At 38.3% G+C, this 26,426-nt stretch overlaps 1 protein-coding gene across 1 annotated transcript in view; it reads left to right on the top strand.

The window, feature by feature from the left end:
• Positions 1–26,426, top strand: part of LOC137274348 (rho guanine nucleotide exchange factor 17-like) — an 89,825-nt gene that overhangs the window by 53,902 nt on the left and 9,497 nt on the right. The window contains exons 3-13 of the mRNA XM_067807498.1: positions 586–663; positions 14,457–14,633; positions 15,908–16,024; positions 18,189–18,281; positions 21,575–21,742; positions 22,399–22,449; positions 22,775–22,878; positions 23,341–23,429; positions 24,235–24,347; positions 24,834–24,949; positions 25,860–25,951. Coding sequence (XP_067663599.1) covers positions 586–663; positions 14,457–14,633; positions 15,908–16,024; positions 18,189–18,281; positions 21,575–21,742; positions 22,399–22,449; positions 22,775–22,878; positions 23,341–23,429; positions 24,235–24,347; positions 24,834–24,949; positions 25,860–25,951 — 1,198 coding nt within the window. The remainder of the gene's footprint in view (positions 1–585; positions 664–14,456; positions 14,634–15,907; positions 16,025–18,188; positions 18,282–21,574; positions 21,743–22,398; positions 22,450–22,774; positions 22,879–23,340; positions 23,430–24,234; positions 24,348–24,833; positions 24,950–25,859; positions 25,952–26,426) is intronic.

Genomic DNA, 26,426 nt, shown 5'->3' with positions numbered 1-26,426 from the left:
TGGGGATTGTTCTCTGATTTGCAAGGTTATGATGTTCAGAATATCGAACTGTATTTTGCTTTTAAACTGTTCAGTTCATGCTCTCATCCAGTGTCAGCTTTTAACTTTTAACTAAGGATGTCATAGAGAAGTTACAACACTTCTTGTTGTTTGAACTGATGCATTACCAGGTGTTTCAGATGAATTAGTCATGGTGTTCACTGTTTAGAGTGATAACTTTAGAATTTGTGTGAATATGGCTAAACTGGGCAATCATACAAACACTTTCATCATTAAGTAGAGGTAAGGATGAAACAAGACAGTACCAACTGTCATGTGCTACTTTCCTGTGACTTTGGTAAAGATGAAAATGACATTTCTTGATATAGATATCAGTATGTTTATAAACCTATGGAAGTCTTTCTTCTTGAAAATGTGTTTATTTTAGATATTATTTTGTATGTTATAATCCATCTATAGTATTTTTTGCAGGATTATTCTTCTAAAACCTGTTGAGCTCAAATCTGCTTTCTTCCTCTGTTTGTTTCAACTTTCATAATGAGTTTGCAAGATTATTGTTGATATATTCCTCTGTGTGTTTTTCAGGACAAACGATACCATATTGTGGAAGAAATTTACCGAAATGAAAAAGAATATGTAGAAGCCCTGAAGACACTCAAAGATGTAAGTAAAGAACTTGTGTCAGGTATTGTGTATCCTCATCATTACTATAATCCAACATCACTCTCACCATTCAGTTATTGCATGTGTCTCTTGGTTTAATGGAAGCATTGTTCAGTTATCCAAGTTGCTTCGGTTTCCTGAGAATTGCTTCCTCGGGTTTGCAGGAAACCTATGGTCACCATGCTTGATCTCCAGGGCATACGTTCCAATAAATCTCCACTAGTACCCTCTAAGCATTTACAACTTGGTCGAAAATGTATTTTATTATCTCCCTTTGCTTCTGACAGTCCACCTTCTGACAGTAACCGATCAGATAAGGAAGGCATTACAACTGAGCTTGCAGTGTCAAAAAGATGGCACCTTTAGCCACAAAGATATAATCTCTGTGTGACTCAGATTTTTGGGAAAAACGTGCATCTGAGGTACTAGTTGAGATTTATCTGAATATATACTGGGGAGATTATTGAGGTTGATGGTCTCTGGATTGTCCCCAAACTCACCCAAGTTATGTTTCTTCAACTTGGTGCAGCTGTAATACTGCTGAAATAAACATGTACTCATGATATTTTTGTAATTGTACGATCAACTTATTTTGATTTTGTAATGCAGTTCTGAAGTGTAACTCTGTGCGGCCCAGTGCAAAAATGTGAAAAAATATATGTCTAAAGAACAGTTCGCTAGCCTGAAACTAAAATGTGGAACCTGATAAAAAAAAATTACAAAAACTGATGAGAAAAGGATGTTGTTGGTTTTCATCATTAGTTGCTAATATTCTGAGCAATTTTATCAGGCCTTAGTCTGGCATGATTTAAAATCTGCAAAATATCCCATGAAAGTTTACTCGCCAGTCAGACCAGTGACAGCAGAAATTTCCTGGTTCAACTGGATGTTTTCTAGCCAGTGGCTATTTCATACACTGCATGTGTCATCTATCACGTATCATATATCACATGACAGGTTTCAGTCGTCTTGCTGGTACCTGGGTCCTACTCAAGCCCTGGTACCAGAGTTACCTATCCTAGTGTTCGTTCGTTTCCATGTCAAAGGCAGACAGCTGGATACACTTCAACAATACAGTTTCCAGACGTGTGACTTTTGCTGTAACTATGTGAATTTCCTGTTTCATGAGTGATAAAGACATTTTTGTCAAAATCAATTTTCTGAGAATGAAGAACCCTCATAATTAAAATAGTGTGAAAAAGTTTTCAAGTGAGCATTTACACTGCCAGTTGTGCTCTGTTAATGAGATGAATGGTTAATGATAATACTGTTTGCATAGACTTGCAAATTTGTTGGCTTCTAACATTAAGAAGATGGCTGGTCATGAGTTGTGCCAAAAATTGGTGAAATGCACAAAAATCACATCATGAGAAGTAGCTAGTTTCTTATAAGGCAGTGATGTGGCAAGTACTTGTTACGGATTACATCACTAGGAACAGCTTGTCTCCTTCAAGGGTGTGATATGGCAGGTACTTGTTACAAATTATATCACTATGAACCGTTTGTCTCCCACAAGGGTTGTGATTTGGCAGGTACTTGTTACAAACTGGATCACTAAGGACAGCTTGTCTCCCATAAGGTGTGACGTGGCAGCTACTTGTTACAAATTACATCACTAGGAACAGTTTGTCTCCCACAAGGGTGTGACGTGACAGGTGCTTGTTGCATCAAGTTTGTCTCCTATAAGGCAGTAATGTAGTAGGTACCTGTTACCAAATTACATTTAAATGTGTTCCTCATTTATGACACAGATTATTGCTTATTTAGGCTGTTTTTTATCAACTTTCTCCTTCCTCATAAATGGTCATATCCAAACCTGTTCTAGGGTCAGTTGTCAATCCTTTGTGCTGACATCTTGATGATATTTCTTTCTCATGTGATTCTCAGTGTCCTGCTGTGAAGCTGAACAGTCTACCTATCCACTCATCAGACTGGAAACATTTTGCAAAGCTGAAATTCTTGAAGCAGGTCTCACACTGAACCTACCCCTCAAACTTCTTGGCTCTTCAGCAGTATTTGCTGCAAAAAAATGTTTGAAAGTCTGTACCTGAAAATTTACTAGCCCAACAAAAGGGTCATGGCCCTTAACTGCACCATTTTCAGTAGATTTTAGTGCTGTTTTGTGGACTAATCTAACCTGAGCACGCTAGACCAAGAAAATCTCAAGGGCCAGATAGGAAGTCTAGTGGTTAAAGTGTTAGCTTGTTACACTGAAAGACCAGGTTCAATTCCCCAGATGGGTACAAAGTGTGAATCCCATTTGTGGTGTCCCATGCTGTGTTATTGATGGAATATTGCTAAAAATGGTGTACAGCCATACTACAACTCACTCGACTATACTCAGTCCTTGGATTTGTGAAGCAGGTTACCCTGCATTCCCTGCTTCCATTTCAATTCAAGCTTCTTGAAACCAACTAGCAGTTTCTTGAAATTTATTTGTATCAATATTTCCTTCAGAATAATAATTCAGCCTTTTCAATATACTTTCTTTGGCATGAAAAACCCCTTTCCTCATAAGTAGTCAGAAACTCCCTATAAACAAAAGATCTCCCATTTTAGACCCTTCATCTGTGTCAAAACCCTCCTGATGATCCCCATACCCCCGAGCAGGAAGACCATGACAGTGCACCTGTACTTATTTTTGTGCCAAACTTGCAACAATTTAAGAAAGCAAACTATAGAAGGTTATGGTTGCTGCCTGCATACAGCTTGGTCCTTCCAACGGTGCTCCGATTGGGTCTGTATCGCCAGGGAAACATTAGATAAGTCAGTCCTAGCTCGCCAAGTGCACTTTCTGTGAAAGTGCTATAAAACCTGCGTTTCTCATACATTCACTGGCATTAACATGCCACAGGCTATGCAGCAATATATTCTGTTTCAAGGCTTATGTTTGTTTTGATTTTTTACATTTAAGTTGGCATTACTTTTTAAGCTACATGTATGGCTGGAATTTGAAGTTGGTTAACACGTGATTCCGACGAAATCATTTTATCCAAATAGGTGCAAAGCAAGTTTCGGTTGGAGCAGTAAAAGAGTTTGTCTGGTATCACTTTATCATGTTGCATTGGAGTAGGGTTAGACCCATGAGATGGATTGAAATTTAAAGTAAATCAAGGGATGATTTAGTAAGTTTAGTTTGTCTAGCAATTTAGGGTCCTGAAGCAAGGTTAGTGCCAAACAAGACACAAACATAAGGGTTAACGTTTCATGATTCTGAGGTCCTGAGGTCACTCAGGAGTAAGATGGTTATCCTGTGACAAGGTCTGTAAGGGCAGTGGGATAGCATAGTGGTAAAAGTATTTTCTCATCACCAGGAAGATCCGTTGATCTGAACAGATAACCAAATTCATTAACTGGCTTTGGAGACTATGCTTTACTGTTCAGATACAAAGGATTTTCTTCATGGGATGTCAAACCGTGAGCTGTTAAAGTCTTTATGTCTTTAACCCATAAACTACTCTCCTGTCTCCTGTCTCCTGTAACATCCAGTTTGTCAAAAGAAAAACCAGTTTAGAGTGCATTGGGAAAGAAAGGAAATAATTTGGTAATCCATGGTAGCATAGAAGGCAGACCACACAAGAGGTTGTGTCCAAGAGCTATAGTTCCTGGTTCTTAGATAATCAATAACTGCAAGACCCTCTGATCTTCAACCCTGCTCAGGGCAGTTGGTTAGCCTAATTGGTAAGGTAATTGCTTGTCTTGCCAAAGCAGTGGGTTGGATTTCTGACAGTGGTACAATGTTCCTTTCTTGCTGTTACCATGGTAACATTACCATAGTTGTGTTGTTGAATATGATAACAACAGAGTAAACTGGTACTCAGTCAATGTTCAGTGTTTAGGGTACTCTTTATTGCTGCTAGTAATTGCTTAAATTGTTTATAATCTGTTAGTGGTGGTGGGGTAGTCTAGTGGTTTTGTCAAAGCTCTGATTTTGCTGTAATACTGCTAACTGATGTAAAATATTACTCATTCACATACCTATAACACTCACATTCTAATCACACTCACTCAGTCATTTACATTTTGACAACTGTTTTGTTAATGAATTATCCTATCATGCACAAAGTAAACAATTACATCTAGAGGTGTTGTTACTGAAGTTGCTGAGCAAGTAAACATAGTTGGTCAATGCTGCGATCTGCAGAATACTGGAACAGACTATAGCTGAGATATGTAGATGCATGGTAAGAAGTTCCTGATAGGGGAGCCACGATGGTAGAGGAATGGCACAGCGTTCAGCTATCTGTCTACTGTGGGCAGGCTCAGCCCTCCTCCCCCAGCTGCCAGCTGGTCAAAGGCACAACCACAGCTGTTCCACTGACCTACTTAGCCAATCTTTAAATTCCTTTTTCAACATTACCTCTGTTTGTCTGTCTTTAGATGGCAAGCTGGTAGTACGCTGAAGATATGGTCCAGCAAACAGTAGGATGTTAAGCTTTGACTGGCACTTAACACAATTACAAGTGACACCTTAAGTTAAATCTCAAGGATAACTTACTTTTAGTCTCCTTTACACATTCTGAGGGTATGTAAGGATCAGCAAAATGTGTTTGGTTTGTTTTGTTTAAAAGCAAATAAGCAGTCTTCATCTTTGTAACTGGAGTATATATTTATGAGGTATGCGTAAGTTAACCTAAAAGTATCTTATAATGGAATGATTCTAGCAGACAAATAACCTTTGTCCAACTGAAACATGGATTTACATTTCTGGAATGGAGGAGTGGATTTGTCCATTTGTGGAGGGAATGAATGGATAGGTCAGTTTACGAGTTGTTTTGTCTTGTACTTGAGACAGATGGTCTATAGTAAGTGAGTGTGTTTGGTTTTATCAAAGCTATATCATAGGCGTAGGGAACACCACAAATGGGCTTCACACTTTCTACCCATCTGGGGAATCGAACCTGGTCTTTCAGTGTGACAAGCCAACGCTTTAACTACTAGGCTTCCTATCTGGCCCTTGAGTATAGAAGAAGTTTTTCTTGGTCAAGCGTGCTCAGGTTAGAACAGTCCACAAAACAGCACTAAAGTCTACTGAAAATGGTGCTACACACTTTGTACCTAAAAGGGGATTTGAACCTGGTCTGTGGTGTGATGAGTGAACTTTCAACCACTAGTCTACATCACCACCCCTAACAGTCTTTAATGTATTTGGGCACTGGTTTGTGTCACCTGTAGGGATTATGACTGGGACTTGACTCAGTTATAAGCTTATACCATGACAGTTCAGCCTATACTGATAGCTCAACTTATACCATGACCGCTCACCTGCTCATGATAAGAACTTTGCTTTCTTGACATTGTTAATAGAGAAAGTGGATTAATAACTGATCATGGAGGTAGTCAGTATCAAGGAGGACTTATTGAGGTATTGGTTTTAGAGATTTGTAATGCATGGTGATATATGCTGCTGCTGCTGATGATGAGAAAATGTTATTCATCCCATTCCTTTGGAAGTCTTTCATCTGTATCATAGTGTATGGATATATGCTACTTTTTCTCTTATGCATTGCCATTGGCTAGTGGTATGCTCGCAAAATGAAACATCCCTCAGCTTTCTGGAATGGTGTATTTACAATGGACGTCACAACAGGACAATTGTACAAATGTATTTTTGTTGACTATCACTAAATATGTGAATATGCTTATGTATTTATTGTATGGATTTAGAATTACTGTAGGGTACATATTGTGGCATCTTGTGTTAAAAGTACATTTGCTTGTTGTTTAATGCTTTTCTCAAAAATAGGTCCAGACACTTAAATACCATTACCAGTGAAGGTCTGGGTTAGAACTGATTTTCAGGAAGCCATGCATGTGTCGTAAGAGGCAACTAATGGGATCTGGTGGTCAGGTTCACTGACTTAGTTGACTTATATCATTGTATCCCAATTGTGTAGATTCATGTTCATGCTGTTGATCACTGGATTGTCTGATCCAGACTTAATCATTTGCAGACCACTGCTGTATTGCTGGAATATTACTGCATAGAACTAAATGCACCCACTCTCTCATCAGAAGAGACAAGTAATTTTGCTCAGATGAAAAATGTATGTTACAATGCTTAATGCAAACATTTTGTAACAACTTGTAACAGACTATAGATAGATAAAACAAGAGTCAGTCAGTATCTCTATAATTTCACCATTAAAGGATTCTTTTGATCAGTTTTTTATGCCCACTACACATCTTGGCCATATAAGTCGTGTTCTAATGATGTAGTTGAAGTCAAGCTATCACTTATTGGAAGCTTGCAGCTGAGACTCATGGTTTGAGTATCATAGACTATAGGTCAAATATGATGCATTATATACCAAACAAGTCCATTACATCTCATTATTGCGGCAGGTTATCTATTGCTCATGGCAAGGGAGTTTGTGAGTAGCTGATGTCATAGACCTTTTTAAGCAATGAAACAGGCCTGGTTTTTTGCAATTGAAAAATATGTCATGGAAGTTTTTGTTGTTTGTTCAACATTTGCAGTTTATTTAGGGTTGTTTGTGTATTGTATGATGCCTGTCAGCAATAATCTAGCTCAAAGTCTTTAAACAGTTGAGACAGGCCTGGACAATCTGATGGCTCACATCATCAATATTGGTGAATGCAGCTAGGATACAATATGAACCACATCAGGAAGTCTACCCTTCTGATCCCCTACCCCTTACAGTCCTTGTTACTGTCACAAGTATGGGTTGTTATGCCCATTTAATCCTGATCATCGCAGTCAGTTTGATGACGATTTATCCATACATTTCTAACACAGAGTTTCTTCATAATGATTGCAGATTAGCCATACAAGATGCAGGTGAACACTTAGTCTCTGAATATATATTATTTTAGTAGAAACACATAATTCCAAATAAACTGAATGAAGCCCAAGTGATAAGAGATTCAGAACCTGAGGAGATCTAGAGCTTCATTTAGGGCTTTAGTATTGCAGGAAGGTCTGGGCAGAAGGAAACTAATGTAGTTCAAGGACTGTGAGACAGTCTATTCAAGCTGCAGCAATACAGTGTCAGTATCAAACCTGAATATGTATAAACAACTTGATCTTTATTCAAATCATTTGGACAAGCATTACCTAACCAGATTGAAACAAGCACTGACGGTATATACCCAGCATGCAGCGTTCATCTAGCTTCCAGACAGACAACCAAGGCCTGAACACTAGCCAGGTTCATCTCACCACTCCAGATCGACTTCTGGTTCATATGCTGTGACCTTGATATGATCCAAAACCAGAGGAGGGGCACCTGTTCTCTACTGGAACTCATAAAGGCTATATGCATTAATACTGACAAGGGTCTGGGTTATTGATGTAACTGTTTGCTCTATTAGATAATTGTTTTTTTAAAGGTTGGCTCAAGATTGTTGGCAAAACTGCTGAATTGGTTATGACTGAATTGGCTATGAATGTAAATCATTCATTTAGGAAGTTTAGAGGAAAATAGGCCAACATGCATGTTTCTTGTTAGAGAGATTCACTGAGGCCCACTTTTGACAGGTCTGTGGAGGTTTCTTCCAAGTTACTGACTGTTACAGATACTGCTCTAAGATTCTTTTATTATTTCATGATTATGTATGTATACTTTTCAGAGCAAATTACTTTTGGTTATAAATAACTTCTCCATGTACTTAGTAACACATAGCTACACAGGTTCACACAGACTTAGAAGCCCTTGAAGTGTGTCTTTAAATGGCTTGAACTTTAGAATACCTTCAAAAGTATTGGAAAAAAATAAGGGTTAAAATAAACTTTGTTTTTTTGTCAGAGAATGTAGATATTTCTTTCATAGTACAGCTTCATGACTGTTATGTGCTGTGTGGAGTTGTGTGGCTTGATATTCCAAGCTGGTCAGTAGATAAGAGCACACACTATCATGGGTATAATATGTGAAGCTCATTACAGGTTGCTGGTGATGTAAAATTAAGATCACTCATTTTTTTTATACGTGTTTATCTTCTGTTAGTGAATAGTGTGGACACTATGTTAGCTCTCACTTCAGGTGATAGTTCTTATAAGGTATCCCTTAAGATGTTCTAAGATAAGCTAAGGTTTGGAATTTGGAACTTTCCAAATGAAGATGATTTAACGTAAAATAACAGAAAGGAATAGTCTTCAAAGAAGCACTATGCTCACTTAGCGTAAAAAATAGTGCCCTATTCTTGCAACTGTGAAATTGCCTGGATCAAATATTTTCCAGATTAACCAATCTTATGTACATAGTAGTTTCTCAAAATCTACATGTATGTGTACATCCCAAACAGCATTGCCTGAGAAATGCATGGCAGTGGACAGAGTTTGGGATTGCCTGAGAAAACAATTGCAGTGGACATTCTGTAATCTAGCTCGCCTAAGTCAGGTGAAGTCACCTAAAACAGATACCTACGATAACATTAAAGAGGCCTTGACGTTTGTTTGGTCTTTGTGGATGAGTATATGAGTATAAATTTTATGCTGATTTTAGCAATATTCCAGCAATAAAACGGCGGGGTACACCAGAATAGGGCTTCACACACTGTACCCTTGTTAGGATTTGAACCCAGTCTTTGGCGTAATGAGCGAAGAATTAGTAGCCTAACCACTAGGCTACCCCACTGCCCTACTGTTCATATGATGTAGCTTCTGTAGGATGTTTGAATGTAGTGCTGGTTGTACACAAGACTGGGGTTCCGCAACTAATGTCAGGTTTGTAAGACAAGACCTGATTGATTTTTGTAATGGTGTGCAGAGTGTCAGGAAATTAGGGTTGTGATTGTGCATTGTGAAGGTTTCAACCCCATGTTTTGCACAGATGCTGCGCTGAAGTTAACCTGACATGATATTGCTTTTTGAAGAGTACAACCTGTATTTACGATTTCAAGGGGAGATTGAAAGAAGATTTGTGAAGATTCTGCCATTATTAATCATTATGCCAAACAAAGTTTCTGCTCATTTATTGAAGTGTTTATCCCAAAGATGTTTGCAGCCAACATTCTTGTTTCTTAAATAGAGAACAGAGCTGCTTTGCTTCTTTGCTGAAATAAGCTTTGATTTGACTGAAGTAGAAAAGAAGACATTGTATTAGATGGTTAATGTACATTCTTTGTCCATTAATCACATGTTCTTCTCTGTACCTTAAATCTAAAAGACCTCAGTAAGAAATACTAGAAATGAGTGAGTGGGTTTAGTTTTATGCCACACTCAGCAATATTCCAGCTTTGTGGTGGTGGTCTGTAAAAGATCCAGTCTGGACCAGACAGTCCAGTGATCAACATCATGAGCATCAGTCTGCACAATTGGGAACTGATGACATGTCAACGAAGTCAGCAAGACTGACCACCCGACCCCGTTAGTGGCCTTTCGTGGCAAGCATGGGTTGCTCAAGGCCTATTCGTCCCTAGACCTTCACGGATCCTAGAAATATCTCAATGTTTTAGATGACTGATTCTATATTTTTTATTACTCTAGAATAACTGTAATAGTGAGTGAATTAAGCTTTACAGCAAACTCAGCAATATTCCACCTATATGGTGGCAATCTGTAAATATTCGAGTCTGGACCAGACAGTCCAGTGCTCAACAGCATGAGCATTGAACTGCGCAATTGGGATTGATGACAATAATATTACATGACACATGCGTACATTCTTTTTACATAAACCATGAGAGATTTTTTCTCTGCCATATATTCAACAGACCTCTTCGAGCATTGCCCCCAAAAATGGGATTGTTTATTTGCTTAATTCTGTATCCTTTGTTTCGCAGGGATGACAATAATCACAAATGATATACTCACACTCCTTTTCCATAAACTGTGGAAGGTTCTCTCTCTCCACCACAGATTCAACAGACCTCTCTGAACAATACCAAGAATATACCATTGTTTCAGATGGTTGATTGTGTATCTTATACTACACAAGAATGTCAGTAATAACAAATGAAACATACAGTCTGATTGTCCATGATCCTTGCACGTTTCCCTGTGTGACATATATTCAATGATTTGGTCTCAAACTGGAATGTGACCAGATGCATGATGGGCATTTAGAAGCTGGAAGATAACAAAACAAGGGATGGTATGGATTTACAACTTCTTTAAGATTTACAACATGATATTCCTTGGTCACTTCCTGCCCAAGAAAAGCCAGATTTATGGATGTCATCTTCATTTTTGTGGATAGCACGATGTTTCGTAGTGTATGCTTGCTCCTTCCACACCTGATGTAGGAGCAAGCATATGCTCCAAAACGTGGATAACACAATGGACTGATCAACGGATGAAAGCGCAAGAATACGCTCCAAAACGTTGTGTTACTCACAGCAAAGAAGTTGACACCCATCTGGCTTTTCTTATATTTTCCTCTTCTATATGCCCTTCAAAGATTTACTTCATAAGGTGAATGACAGAATACGATTACGAGCACAATATATTGTATGTACTGTATGTAGATTGTGACTACACTCTAATCTTGAGTGTAGGGGATTAGTTACAATCTGTATCTATGCACCTCTGTGCATTACTAAAAGTATGGCATTGTTTTAGAAGGTTACTGTGTTGATTGTGGTTCTGTTGTTGCACAGGACTGGCAGTTATGTCTTAGGGGTTCAATAATTACACTGCTCATGGTGAACTGGAAGATGTTAAATATGATAGGGACAGAAAAGGAAGATGATAGGATGCTATTTTTGATCGTGCAGCTTGAGTGTTGTAATGTGCACCATCTTTTCTCCCAGCATCCATTAGCAGCTTGAACAACGACACCAATGTCGACTACTCCCTCTCTCTTCATTCAGGGCCAACATCTACACATGTGATGTAGGCTATATATAGTGTGTATAGCTGCGGTAATGACACACGCCTTCTTTAATCGTGTAGGACTGAACTGTTCCAGGTGTACATGGTCCTCTTCAGACCCATTTGAAAAATGTCAGATAACGATGGTTAATGAAAACATTTCGTAACAACTTGTTTTTACTGGCTTTGATGCTGCCGATTCAATCAGAGCTGCAGTTTAGCAACTCAGAGTTTGTTGACGTCCAGAACACCATTTAAATGATCAAAACTCACATCAACGACACTTCTATGCAGTTTTATTGCATTGTTGGAAGGAGTAGCAAATCAGCTTGTATAAACATCTCTATTTTTGTACACAGGCTATTGCTTACTGCTGCAAAAGTGCTGATGCAGCCTTGAAGAATAATCACTCACTCACCCATCTCTCATTCCCATATATAATGTTTAAATACAAGGCAACAAAATTGAGAATCCAGTGTTTGACTTTGATGCCAGTCAACCTGCCCTGATTGTATGGATTGTATCTGTCAACACTGGCTTAATCTGCATCATCTATATATAGCTATAACACAGCTGACAGAGGCAAAGAACGTTCTCTCACATTCAACATACTCTATAGAAAGAAGAAATGTATCATTCTCAATTGAACTGCTCCTGTAGTGATTATCACTAGTCCATATAAAGCAAAATCTTTTCCTATTCAACAATTCCTCTGTCGACCTTTGCTCAGAGCATTAAACTGACAAATAATCAGGGGTTTAGGAAATTATTATCGTCAAATAAGAGGATGGACATGATAAGAAAGGAATGGAAGACCTCTTGGTACATAAATCAGCTTCCATGATAGGAAAATCAATAAGCAGAACAATGAGTTTTGCTTGAAACTGCCTTCCACAGGACTGCCATAGACCTAGAAGTACAATTAAAATTTGGAGTAAATTTCTGAGGTATTTGTTGATATTAAAAATTCTTGTGTATACTCCTTGTCTTATTTCAAAAATTAACTTGGATATTAAGATGGAACCTATTTGTTGAACATACCACCCTCTTTATTGTTTTCATCTTGTCATCTCTTACCAGTAGAAAGTAAAAAGTGGAATATACCATTCTTAAAAGAACATAATGTAAATTGTAAATTTGTTAACATTATTTTTAAAATAAAAATTCTCTGTTCAGAATATCTGTTGTAAATTTGACAACAAAATCAAAAACTACATGATAGAATTTTGCTAACAAATTGAAAGTCACTGAAGTAAATAAAGTAGGATTGTTACCATAATGAAAATCGCAAGAATACTCAAAAGAAACTGGGAATTTGTGAACAAAATAAAATTACAGTAATGTCTCAAAAGAAACAATGTAAATTTGTTAGTGTGATCATGAAAATCATTAAATCTCTAATTCAGCCTCTCTTTGTCACCATTTGTCCTTCATATATTGATGTTCTCTTTCTGAGAGAAGAAGAGGATTGGATGTTTCAGTTATATTTGTTATTTGTTTTAGGTGTTGACAATTCTGATTTTAATCTGATTCTGAAAATAATCTCTGTTATCAAGCAAGCCTTGTCTTTTGTATAAAACAATAGTGTGACAAGAGTAGTACCTTTTGTAAAGCCTGTAATGAAAAATGTGTAGAACTTCCATCTCCAGATTATAGTTAGTGTAAAACTTCTACTTAGATGGGCTTTGTAAACTTAGTCTGCTAATTGTGGTTTTAAGTATGACTAATTTTAGTTTATTATAATCGTAGTTCTTTCCATGCTTTTAGACTAAAACATGCAGCATGTTAAAGCAAAACTGCAGTTTCTTATATCCATAATTTTTTTCTGAGTCTGTTCATCATTAACTTAGTCTGCTACCGGTATATTGATTTCGTCATTTCCATGTATATCTCTATCCTGTGTATTTATTTGAATACTTTTTATGACTTGCAGGTTTGTGTTGCTGGCAGAATGTGATGACAAAGTAGTAATGCTCAGAATCAATAGCTTGTGTTTAATTTGTGTTTTACATGTTAACTGCAGCTGTTGGAACAGAGAGTCATACAGTCTTGCACATTCTGAAATACATTCCTTGCCCCTACAATATGTTTGTCTCTGGGACAGTGGGGTAGCCTTGTGGTGAAAGTATTTGTTCATCATGCTGAAGATCTAGGTTTCATTCCCCACATGGGTATAATGTGTGAAACCAATTTCTGGTGTCCCCTGCAGTGATATTGCTGGAATATTGTGTGTGAAAAAAGTGGTGTAGAACTAACCTAATTCACTGTTTGTTTCAAAATGAGTAAGATTTATTTCATAGTAGGTCAGTTTCAACCATATACACGTTTGTGCCCCCTCTGTAATGATGTCCTCTTGCACTTACAGAAGTGTGGTTCACAGAGTGTTCTTACTAATAGTATGGTTCACAGAGTGTTCAAAGACCAGCTTGGGCTTTTCTCCCACATCAGACCTTCAAAGATGTTTGCTGTATTCAGCCCAAAGACACTCAGGTCATGGTTTTAGGCAGCTTTGATGAGACCCATGGCATTATTGGCGTGAGTGTTTGATACTACTAATAATAGGCCATCATACGCATTTCTCCTGCACAGTGCATGCTTGGAGAGATGAACCAACATCACCCAGATAACCCAAACTGCCTTTGAAGCACGAGAATGTTAATGGTTACATGACCTATCCCACCGGGTACCCTTTTTCTGCTAGGTGAACAGAGGCAATTTTGAACAAGCTCACTTGCCTAGTGAGACCACATGTCATATGTGCTTCATTGTGGGCCAGGACGGAATGCCTAGAAGTTCTTAGGAGTTCAGCTACCACACATGGTCACCAATCCAAGGGTTCTTCCCACCCAACGTTGCTCAACTTCAGCTGATTTGTGACCTGAGTTCTATGCACAGTACCCCAAATCCCCCGGTTAGGATCAAACCTTTATCATGTTATGGCTGGTCTCATGAACACCAGTTTGCATAGCAGATTCAGTTTGCTGAATGTGCGTACTATGATTTTTTTCTTTTGTTTCAGAAATACATGGTCCCACTGAAGACACAGAGTAGCCTAGATGATACAATAGTGGACAATATATTCTACATGATACCAGAGATTCTCACACATCACTCTATTTACCTGGATTTCTTGGACAACGTGTGGAAGCACTGGGACACGGCTAACAGCACAGTGGGAAACATCATCACATTTATTGTAAGTAGTTAGAGGATACTACTATTGTGTCATGTAAGAAGAGCTGACATGTCACCATGCCTGTCACACATTAAGTGTTAATAGTTGTTTGAAAGTACAACCTCTGTCTGTCTGGTTTAGTAGTATTTGTTGTTGTTTGAAAGTGCAACTCAGTCTATCTGGCTTAGTGTTAATAGTTGTTGGAAAGTACAACTTCACTCCATCTGATTTAGTAATAATAGTTGTTGAGAAATACAGGAAAAGTCAATCTGATTTAGTATCATTAATTGTTGGAAAGTACAACTTTGGTCTGTTTGGTTTAGTATTAATAGTTGTTAGAAAGCACAACCTCAGTCTATTTGGCTGAGGATTAGTAGTTGTTGGAAAGTACAACTTTGGTTCATCTACTTTAGTGTTATAGGTTGCTAGTAACTTCAGTCCTTGAACAGTGTAGAAAGAAATCGCTGTAAGGTTTCGCTGTAACATTCCCATGATGTAACAAACTTTGAAATCTAACTTTAATCATGTTTGTTTATGTGTAAATTTATCATGTTTATGATTGCAGTGATTGCCATATTTTTCACTATATATTTTATGCATTTGCATTTTGTAATGCTGGAATATAATTATCTGTTATTGATCAATGACTTTTTCCCAGAAACTGCATCATCAGTGTCCACATTAATGCAGAAACCTGCGTTTCATGCAAAAAATTAATAAAAACACACATGAGATATGAACTACATGTTTATGATTTTATTTCAGCAAGTACTCTTACAGAACCTGCCGCTAACACTGATCATCCTATGGATGAGTTTGCAGTTTTAATCTGAGACTTATCGGAAGAAATCACAGACCACAGTCACAAAATTGTTACTCATTAACTATTTTGGCTCCCATACACAGATGACAGCTAGAGCACTAAGACCTCTTTGTTCAAGTATGAAATGGACAGGATCATGTCCCTATTGTGTTTTGAAAACTGTGAGAGTGATGACAGGTTGCCCAGTACAGGCAAAATTGGCTCATCAATCTAAGGACCCTATTTCAAGGATGAGTTAACTGTTAGAAGCACTCCAGCCCTGATGTTGGTGGAGCATGACTATGATATTGCTGGAATATTTCTAAAAGCAGCGTAAAACCATATTTGCTCACTGTTGTGATAAATGTCATGGATTTGTCATGCAGGGGAGAATTCTCTGTTATCAAGATAATTTTCTAGCTTTTGGAACAGATGCTACATTTTTTCCTTTTTGTGTTCTGCATTTTACTTATTAAATGTGGTTTTATTTCAGTTTTCAAAACAGACGGTGTTAGAGAGCTATTTATCATTTGTGGAGAACTATCGGTTGTCTGGAAAGGTTTTAGAGAACGCCCTCACCAATAAGTCCTCAGTACAGAAGTTTGTAGAGGTAAGTATTAAGTCTGTGAGTTAGGCTGTAGCTTTCAGGAGGGAATTTAGATCAGTCCAGTATCCTTTCTGCCATGATTGTATGATTGTGCCACTAGTGAGTATTGTTAGTTTTGTCACTTGTTTGTCCTTTTAACTGACTGAACAGATTTCCCCTTTCTTACTTGCATTTCCTTCTAAAGTCAAGACAATCTGATCAATGATTAAGATATTCATTTTGATATCAAGACAGGTCTTACCACTGCAAGTGCATCAAATTATTTGATCACTTTGATAAGTCATGATTTGTAATTCATCGGTCAGTGGCCAGCTGACAATACAAACACTCCTGCAATCGACCAAACTGATTGAACTGTTCATAGACTTGTTCGTCCAGCCATATCTACCAGTGAAGATCTGGGCTAGAATTGATCTTCAGGAACCCATTCAAATGTCATGAGAGACGACAAGCAGGATTGGTGGTTGGGCATACTGACTTGGCTGACACATGTCAACGTATCCCAGTTGCATAGGTTGATGTTCATGCTTTTGATCACTGGATTGTCTGATCAAGGCTCAATTATTTACAGACCACCGTCATATAGCTGGAATATTGCTGAGTGCAGCTTTAAACAACAAACTGAACCAAAGCATATGTCTATATCATTCCATAATTCCAGCCAGTATGGCAAGATTGGAAACTATAGTTACCTCCCTTGCCTTGGGAAGATGCCAATGGCTGTGCTCAGGAGACCCAATTCCAGTCTAAGTTTATCCCATGGTAATTCTGGGATACAATCAGCGACCAGTGATATATGATTGTTGTAAGAGGTAGCCTCAAATGAATAGACTGATCAGACTTGGTTGATGAAGTGAAATAGTAATCTGATTTCATGGCTCATTGCCCAGCCAGAATATACACAACCAGGTTGTCTGGTACAGACCTGATTGCCTGACCATTGTGAAATACTGTTGACTTCAGTTTTAAACAACATGCTTTCAATAACTTTATGGGTTTATTTGTTGTTTAGTGTCATACTCAGCAGTAGACTTACTGACTTGGATAATGTGTCATTGCATCACTTAATTGTCTGGTCCAGACTCGACTTTTTACAGACCTCCGCCATATAGCTGGAGTATTTCTGAATGTGATATTAAACAACAAATCAACCAACATTGTTTGAAGCATATTTAATAGTAATAATAACATGATAATTCGCTTATATGGCTTCTACTATCCACCTGACTAGTCGCTCACTGGATGCTGTAATCAGAATCTGATTATTATTACCCAGGATAACCCAAGCTGCTTCTTAGGCCCTGTAGGGTTATAGTCACAGGACTTCATCGCACTTGGTACCCATTTTTTGCTGTGTGAACAAAGGCAATGTTTAACAAACTCACTTGCCTAAGGTGAGACTGCATGTATCACATGTGCTTCAATGTGGGGCAGGACTGAAGTCCTAGAAACTCTCAGGGGTCAAGCTGCCAAGCACGGTTACCCATCCAAGGAGTGCCCAAGCTTGAAGGTTCTTAATTTTGACTGATTTGTGACCTGACCTCTATGCACAGGATCACTCGCCACCACTGTTTCTGGTGTCTCCAGTTGTGATATTGCTGGATAATGCTAAATTTTGCATAAGATCACTCACTCACTCACTCACTCACTCACTCACTCACTCACTCACTCACTCACTCACTCACTCACTCACTCACTCACTCACTCAGGGCTCTTTGTTAATTAAATGTAAGTGTAAGTTTCTATGCTCTTTATTGACAAACATATCCTACATTTTGCATGCTGTTTTGGTTAACTTTTCACTTAATCGATCAACTAGAATAAACAACAAAATACAAAATTTCAGAGAACGTTTATGTCTGTGTTTGTGTTAAATGCTCAGCATCAACTAATTTCAACTCTGAAGTATTTAACTTCAAAGCATGTGTCATCATCTTCAAGATGTATGCAACATTTGTCAAGCACATTCCTGTCTTTCTGATCTTTGCCTTACTTTTTGCCAATGAGTATAATTATGTGAAATGCTGCACTTCGAACACAGGACCCAGCACACCTTGGCAATGTGTTCCTAGTCCTGACTGAGCAAACCATCATTAGACAAAACCCTTTGGCGTGTAAGAGTTTGTTGTAGCGCTGATGTTTGTGATGTTGTTTGTATTGGTTGCAGCAATGTCAGCGAGACAGTGGCAGCAAGCTGTCGATGAAGGACCTTATTGTCCGTCCCATCCAGAGGATTCCTCGATATGAACTGCTGATACAGGTAGGTTGTCACCATTGGTAACTTCTGGATTCATCAGAGTGGCTCTACAAAGAGTTTTGTTGCCTGTCACACACGCTGTTTAATGTGAGCCATAAGAGAAGTTGGAGAAAGTTGATATCGAAACTGTCAGTAGACAGTTTGAATGTCAGACAATGGATAAAGTTAAAATTCTGAAGTTTATTGCTGACATTTTGGTGTGAAATGAGCAGATTGGGTAGAGGATACAAGTCAGATTCAGTGATGAAGCTGACCTCAAATTCATGACAAGTCATGAGAAGTGATGATGATAGGAAACGGAATGAGCCTTCATTCCAAGCAAATGAAACTTCATGTCCATTTGTTGTTATTTTCTGTGTGAACTTTAGATACAGATACTTGTACCATGAGAAAGGTAGGAGTACCTGAATTCAAACATCAGACATGAAAAGTTGTAAAACTTGGTTGACACATGTCATCACGTTGACATTTGGAAAGTTCTTGTGCAGCAAACATATTCATTACTTTTAACAAAAGTTTTTGTTTACATACATGAGTTTTGGTGACTAGTTCTGTGGTCAGAAATGTATTGAAGTTGTACAACAGATATATTGTTCTTTAGAACAAAGGTTTCCTTTCACAGACATTTTGGTAGTAATGGGTTTTGGTGACTAGTTGTGCAGTCAATAGTATGAGGCCAGCTACTACGAGACTTTACACAAGTATTTCATGTGTACTTATCATTTCAGGTTGATGTTTGTTGAAATGATGCTGTGTTATCGAGAAGTGTGGGAAGTATATAACAGTTTAGACAGGGGACATATAGCAGCAAGCGGGAATGTTCACTCGCTGTTTACTCAGTAAACACGCATTCATCGATTCCCTTGCTGGCTGCCTCTTTGTCTTTGTGTCTACTGATATCTTCCAATAGAGCAACATTGGGTTGAATGAGGCTTGCCTCTTCAACACTTCATCCAAAAGTGTGTGTAAATGTCACATTTTTGAGACTTTGCTTTTGTAAGTGGTCTGCCCTTTTTGAGAGCTGGATCTGTTTACATTATGAATTTTTTGTAAATATAAGAACTGGAACTGTAACTGATCGAATGATGAAGTGTTTCACATTGACACACAAAGTGTTTACATGAATCGAAACCAGGAAATATTTCGTGACAAACATTTCAAATAAATTGGAAACATGTAAGAGTTTTGGATTAATGAGAAATGTGGAATGTTTGAACTTTTTCTTGAAGCTGTCCCACAATGATCCTTACCAATATGTTAGTCTCTCACAAGAGTATCTTAATTAAGAATGTTGCATATTTACTTTTTACTTCTGGGGTTGAAAACAGGCTTGGTAGAAATAGGTGACATTTTCAGTATTTGCTAACTGAGCTGTGTCATCATGGTTTTCTTACTTCCAAATGACGGCAGTTGGGAAACAGTTGTGTAGTTTGCAGCTGCAGGGTTATGTGCCTTGGTTAGGCCAGGATCCATTGATTTGGGTTTGAATAACTGATTGTCCAATCACAAATTCTACTGTGTCATCATACCCATGGGATTTGCAAAACTGGAAACTATTTTGGACCTCATGCCTTGGAGAACTCATGAGGCTTTACATACAATATATTTGTTCGAGACACTGTTTAGAGCAACTCGGCTCAATCTCTTTATTTCATATAGAGTATCTATATGTTCAATGATCTGCCTCATTAAAGCTTACTGTGGAAATATATAGAACAGCAAAGTATAGAACAGCATTCATCCATCATCATTCAGTTCCTTTGGTGGTCTAGTGGTTAAAGTGTTCACTGAAACTTACAGTTCTATTCCACACATGGATACTATGTGTGAATCTGGCGTTACCACTGTGATATTGCTGGAATATTGACAAAAGCAGCAAAATACCTATCTCTCGCTCTTTTGTTAAAGCATCTGATATACTGAATGATATGTTTTCCAGGTTAATTTTTATATCTCAGTCATGTTGAAAATAGAAGGTGTACTTCCTTCTGCTGACTACTTGATACTTCTGCTGATGTGACAGTTTCATATACTTATGAGATTTAAGTACAGGCATCAAGTACATGTTTCACTTTCTGTCCTAACTTTCACATTCCGTTTAGCAGGAAAATGAAATTTCTTGAGGTCAACATGAACTATCACATGAAGTTAGTATTATTTACTTTGTTGTTTCAAGGCCTAGATTTTCGAAGCTCACTTTGCACTAAGATTGTCATGAGTTAATGTTAATATATGGCCAAACACACAGTCATGGGTTTCACCAAAGTGGTGAATGCCAAACACATGGTCATAGGTTTCACTGAAGTGGTGAGTGCCAAACACATTTACGGATTTCACCAAAGTGGTGAGTCATCACATCAATATTCGGCCAACACGGGGGATTTATGGGACACATCCTTTATGCATAAAAAATAACAATGGATGCAACAATATGTATTAACACATCCACAAGAACACAGAAAAAGTCCAAATACTTTTGGTAAAAATTTTGATCAAGTAACAATAAGTTATCACTGAGTCTGCTGCTACGTGGCTAACGGTTTCATTTGCCATTTAATTGATGTAACAATGTGGTGATCATGATACACAATACAGTAACAGTAGCTGAATTACAATAATACTACAATGTAGTATTATCAATAATATTTAAGTGTCTGGGATTGTCGTGGTAACCTAGGAGCCTTGAAAGTAAGCAGTATGAGTCCAAGGGACCCTCAAGTATTTGACTCAAGGTAAATCCCTGCAACACTGAGCTGAAATACTGTTCCAACAACACTATGCACAACTTACACACTCATTCGGCTAAAAGAAACAAGTCCCAAAAGAGATTAATAGTAGATAGTTTGGCCCTTATTCTTGAAATGTTTGTAGCCCTAAGAATTCTTAACTTTGATTGTAGCCAGTGTGTTAAAAATGGACTTTTTTCGAGAATAGCTAGCCATGTGTGAATTGCAACCTTTACTACATGCAGGACAATATCTGAGCTGATAAGTGAGAAGGGAAAGCCAAGATGTCAAAGCGTTGGCTCTCCATTGCCAACACTCCAGTTCAGTTCCCTACAGTCATACATATACTGTATGAAGCCCATTTTTATGTATGCCATTTGCTAAAAACAGCAAGAGGGCATTGGAGTGGTCTAGTGGTTAAAGCAATCGTTCATCACATCTAAATTTGTACAAAATGTGAAGCCCATATTTGGTGTCCCCTGTTGGAATAGTGCTAAGAGCAGGGTAAAACCATACTTGCTTTCTCAGTAATGTTGAGGATATGTTTTAAGTTTAGTCTTCTGTTTACAGCGTCTTCTGGAGAACACTCCGCGTGACCACCCCGACTTCCCCCTGCTCCAGCAGGCGGACAAAGTGATGCATGATCTGGCCATGCGTATCGGCAACCTCAACGACAGTCAGCATGAAGAAGACATGCAGGAATCTTTGAAGAAGTTGGAACTCCTTCTCATTACTGATGTAAGTAGAGATGTGTTGGTTAAGTCAGGGATTGGTGGAGTCAGTAGAAGAGCTGGTTCAGTTGGGATTGGTGGAGTCAGTAGAAGAGCTGGTTCAGTCAGGGATTGGTGGGGTCAGTAGAAGAGCTGGTTCAGTCAGGGATTGGTGGAGTCAGTAGGGGAAGCACTGATTCAGTTGGGATTGGTGGTGTCTGTAGAAAAACTGGTTCAGTCGGGATGGGTGGAGTCAGAAGGGGAAGAACTGGTTCTGTCAGGGATTGGTGGAGTCAGTAGGGGAAGAGCTGCTTAGTTGGGATTGATGGAGTCAGTAGGGGAAGAGCTGGTTCAGTTGGGATTGGTGGAGTCAGTAAGGGAAGAGCTGGTTCATTTGGGGTTGGTTGAGTCAGTAGGGGAAGAGTTGGTTCATTTGGGGATAGGTGGAGTTAGTAGGGGAGGAGTTGGTTCAGTCGGGATAGGTGGAGTCAGTAAAGGAAGAGCTGGTTCAGTCGGGATTGATGGAATCAAATTTTGGTTTCGTCAGTCATAGGTTATTGTCGGCAAGATTTTTTTAGAGCACTGACAATTGTCTGAGGATGTACAGGGGACAGTCTTGGAGACATGGGTTGTCATTCTACAACATGCACTATGTACATAGCGCTCTTGATCCTTTGTTTCCAGCTGGCGGTCCCAGACAGAACCTACATCAGACATGACATGGTGCAGATCATTGTGAGTTGGTTGGACATTCCTTTACTTTTACTATATGTGAAAATTTGACTTAATGGTACAAGAATGTTCAATGAATATTAAATAGTATTCATATCCAGTAGTTATTATTAAGAAATTTGCAAGTTGAAACCAGTGTATATTTGTAACTCTCATTGTTGAGAAGAACACATTCCAAGATGTCCTTTTCGGTGTTATATGGGTTTCCAGAATCACACATTTACAACTGGGTCTTCAACCTCTCGCTAATCTTCCACATCTAGTCTTATTGCTGAAATACTCTCCAAAGGTGAATTTATTCCAAGTCACTGACCTGAATATGTTCCAGGCCAAGAAGGACCAGTGTTGTATGTGGTTGTTCTCTGACCTGATGATCTTCAGTTCCATAAAAAGGAAGAGTGGACCTGTCACACGCAAAGTCTCCATTATTCTGTGAGTGTTACATTCTGGAATGCTAGGTAGTGATAAAGAAGGGATACATACCCAAGTCTCATCCTTTGAAGCATACCTATCATGTCAGTGTATGAAGACATACAGCTGAATTTGTTTGGTCATGCTCCACCAGAATAACAACTATTTCACTGATTTGGGGCATAGAAAATTAGACTGTTTCCAGAAAATATCTGAGCACCCATTTGTTTATGCAAAACTCTACCCTTTGAAGATCAGACACCTCATCAGATTCCAGTACTGTGAAAGAATCTCCTTTATTACCATTTTTGTAAATGAACTTAAATTGTTTAAATTAAATAAATTCGATTTGATACCTTTGTTATGTTTTTTTTTTTTAATTTTGTTGAATCTTAAAAATATCTTCTGATACCTGCATTTGACACATTTGTAAATTCATTTGTGTATGAGAACAGAATGTTTATTTATTATCTATATTCCCAGGAAATCCCCTGCCGGTCAGGATTTTGCAGAGAATATAAAACATAAAGTGTGGCTGAGGATTGGATTGGATGATATTGAAATATTCAAGAGTAAGTTCACTGGTATAGTACGTTCAAGGATTTTCCTGATAGTGTCGAACTGACTTGCTGCAAAGGCATTCACAACAGGTGATGCTTATTCTAGGAACAGTTATTTGCACCATAAACCATACACCAGTAAAGACCTTGATTAGAATCAGGATTGGGAAGTCGGTCTGTCTGACTTTGTTGTCATTTTATCTCATTTGGGTACATCAGATCTCAAAATGTCATTGACCGGATTGTTTGGTCCAGATTAAAAATCCAATAAAAGTCAGTATCAAGTGCAGGATAATCCTACCGTTATCATTCTTACAATTTCTTTGCCGAGTCTAAATTTTCAACCTACAAAACGGAATCTCTTGCTATCGAACCCTATTCTGTACACACTGGTTGGGTGCAAAATGTACAGTTCATAATTGTTTAAGGAAAGCCCTGCCCGAAAACCATTTACATCCAGGTACAAAACAATATGGTCATGCATACAATTGACTAAATCTTTATCTCTTTATAATATTTGTCTGAGAATATGAAAATGAATGCATTCGAATTTGGAAGGAAATAGCATTGAGTTACTTGCAGTGTAGAATGTGAATGTGTTACTTAGACCACAACTTAGTTCCAAGTTTCTGAGCCCTAATTCTTATCTGATCTCAAGATTTTGATTCTACAATAAAACTGGTCAAATGTTTTGTCTTGTGCCCCTTCGTTTGAAATATAAGTATCTAGGATTGTAATTGTACTTTCAGAGACTGCTAACTTTGTCTTCATAATGGCTGTAGCAGCTGGTATTTCTATTGTCATTTTGTTTTGACAGCCCAGGGTTCTCTGACCCGGAAGGCGACACTAGACCGGGACCAGGTGGAGGATGATCTGAACCTGGTCACGCAGATGACAGAGCTGGCTAACAAGATGGCATTCCCACACCAGGTGAGCCATGGACAAGGGGAGGTAACTCTTAGACAAAATAGGACATAGTGTCTCCATTCCCTCTCCTTCTCTGTATCAATGCTGGGGTACAAAACATAACTTAGATGTGAATTAGTAATTGTGTGGTTGGATAATGATTTCATCACAACATTGTCTGAGCACATATTAAGAGTTGGCCATGGTGTTCAGAGTCATCAGTAATGAAACAGAGTAATGCATTTGATTTCTCTAGTGGAGTGGGAATTTATGGCAAAATGTAAAACTATTGTTAGCTATTGTTAACTTGTTAGAAAATGTTAATTATTGCAAGATGGTAATTTTTAATTTTTCCTAAAATTAATTCAAATAATATCTAATATTTTAGCTGCTGCTTAAAACATATCCAGCCTCTGAACAAAAGGCAACATCATCTCCCCTCCCAGCAGTTGGTCCCTAATTGTGTGGATGAACTATTGTTTCATTGTATGTACCCATTTCATGTTGTAGGTGCTGGATGATGCACTGAAGGAGATGTCAACATCACTGTTGAAGCAGCTCTCTGAATGTCATATTCGCAGCCCCACCTCAGAGTCCAACAAGCTGGAGCTTCTAGTCACAACACAGTCAGTGTAACCTCTTACATGTGTAGGATAGTGGGGGATGGAGTTGGTTGTGTGCTTGGGAGCACTAATCCTGGATGCAGATTTACATCTGTCAGTGTATCGTCATATCATCTTATACCGGTCATATACAGGGTAGGGGGTTGGGATTTAGGGCAGTTTTTATGAGTGCAGTGGTCCATCTCTAGAGATGTTAGGTTCAGTAATTATAAATATTATGCTCATAATTATCGTTGTTTCATCAGAGGTATATCTGTCATCATGAGTTCCATCCAGGTCCCAGATTTTCGAAGCTCTCTTAGTGCTACGATAGTCGTAAGTCAATGTTAATGTATGGTACTTAATATCTTAGCGCTAAGAGAACTTTGAAAATCTAGGCCCAGGTGGCAAATGTGTGCAGGCCTTCAGTGACTCCCCAAGCATACCAACTCACTGGTTGTGACTAAAATACAATTCATATTTTCCTGTTTAGCAGTCCATTTACTCATTTTATGGCCAATAACAAACTACAGCTTTCACATTGGCTGATAAATGATTAGATTGTGTTGCACTGGTGAGCTCAACTATGCCACTGTTTTCATTTTGTTTGACTGTATAGTCTTTCTTTGCTAATGATCAGATAAGCAGTCTGTAAAGTTGTTGTTGACATATTGGTAAAGGTTGTATTTGTTCCCATCTGAAGTAGTAGTAATGTGAAAACTGGGCCGAGATTTTTTAAGCTTTCTTAGCGTTAAAATAGTCTTAAGAGCCATACATTAACATTATGTTACAACTATCTTAGAGCTGAGAGAACTTAAAGTATCTAGGCTCTGGTGTTTGTACTGTGTAAATCTGATAATCCTGGCAGTAATACCCTTTAAGTGGTTGAGAAGGCCCGCGGTTTATGCTCACAAGGCCTGTGTTGTACTTTCAGAGAGGGAGTCCACCAGTTTGTGGTCGTGTTCCCCTCCACTGAGAAGAGAATAACATGGGAAGCAGCCTTTACAGATGCCAAAACCAAACTCTGTATGTCTATCACTATCTCCATGATGTTACTGTAAATATTACATAGTATATTATTATAATTTGAACAGAATGATATTCTCATGATGTCAGCAGGAAAACCCAGGGGAGATCTGGGTTACAATTGGTCTTCAGTAATCCATGCTTGACGTATGATGTGAATAACAGGTTCTCAGTGGTCAAGCTCACTGGGTTGTTCGACACATGTTATTGTATCCCAGTTGTATAGATTGATGCTCATGTTGTTGATCACTGGATTTTCTGGTTCTGACTCAAGTATTTACAGACTGCTGCCATGTAGCTGGAATATTGCTGAGAGCAGTATTAAACAATAAACCAACAAACAATATGAAAATAGTCATTAAATATATAATTTGAAATAAAAATATTCTGAAAATGTGAACTTAAAGATTTTCAGATCAGATGAATTTGAAAAATTTTAGATGTTTTTTTATCAGATTTTGACAAATGCATTGGT

The sequence above is a fragment of the Haliotis asinina genome, chromosome 2, assembly GCF_037392515.1.
Source record: "Haliotis asinina isolate JCU_RB_2024 chromosome 2, JCU_Hal_asi_v2, whole genome shotgun sequence".
In the NCBI taxonomy this organism is placed as follows: Eukaryota; Metazoa; Mollusca; class Gastropoda; order Lepetellida; family Haliotidae; genus Haliotis; species Haliotis asinina.
This window is presented reverse-complemented; position numbering and strand designations above follow the sequence as displayed.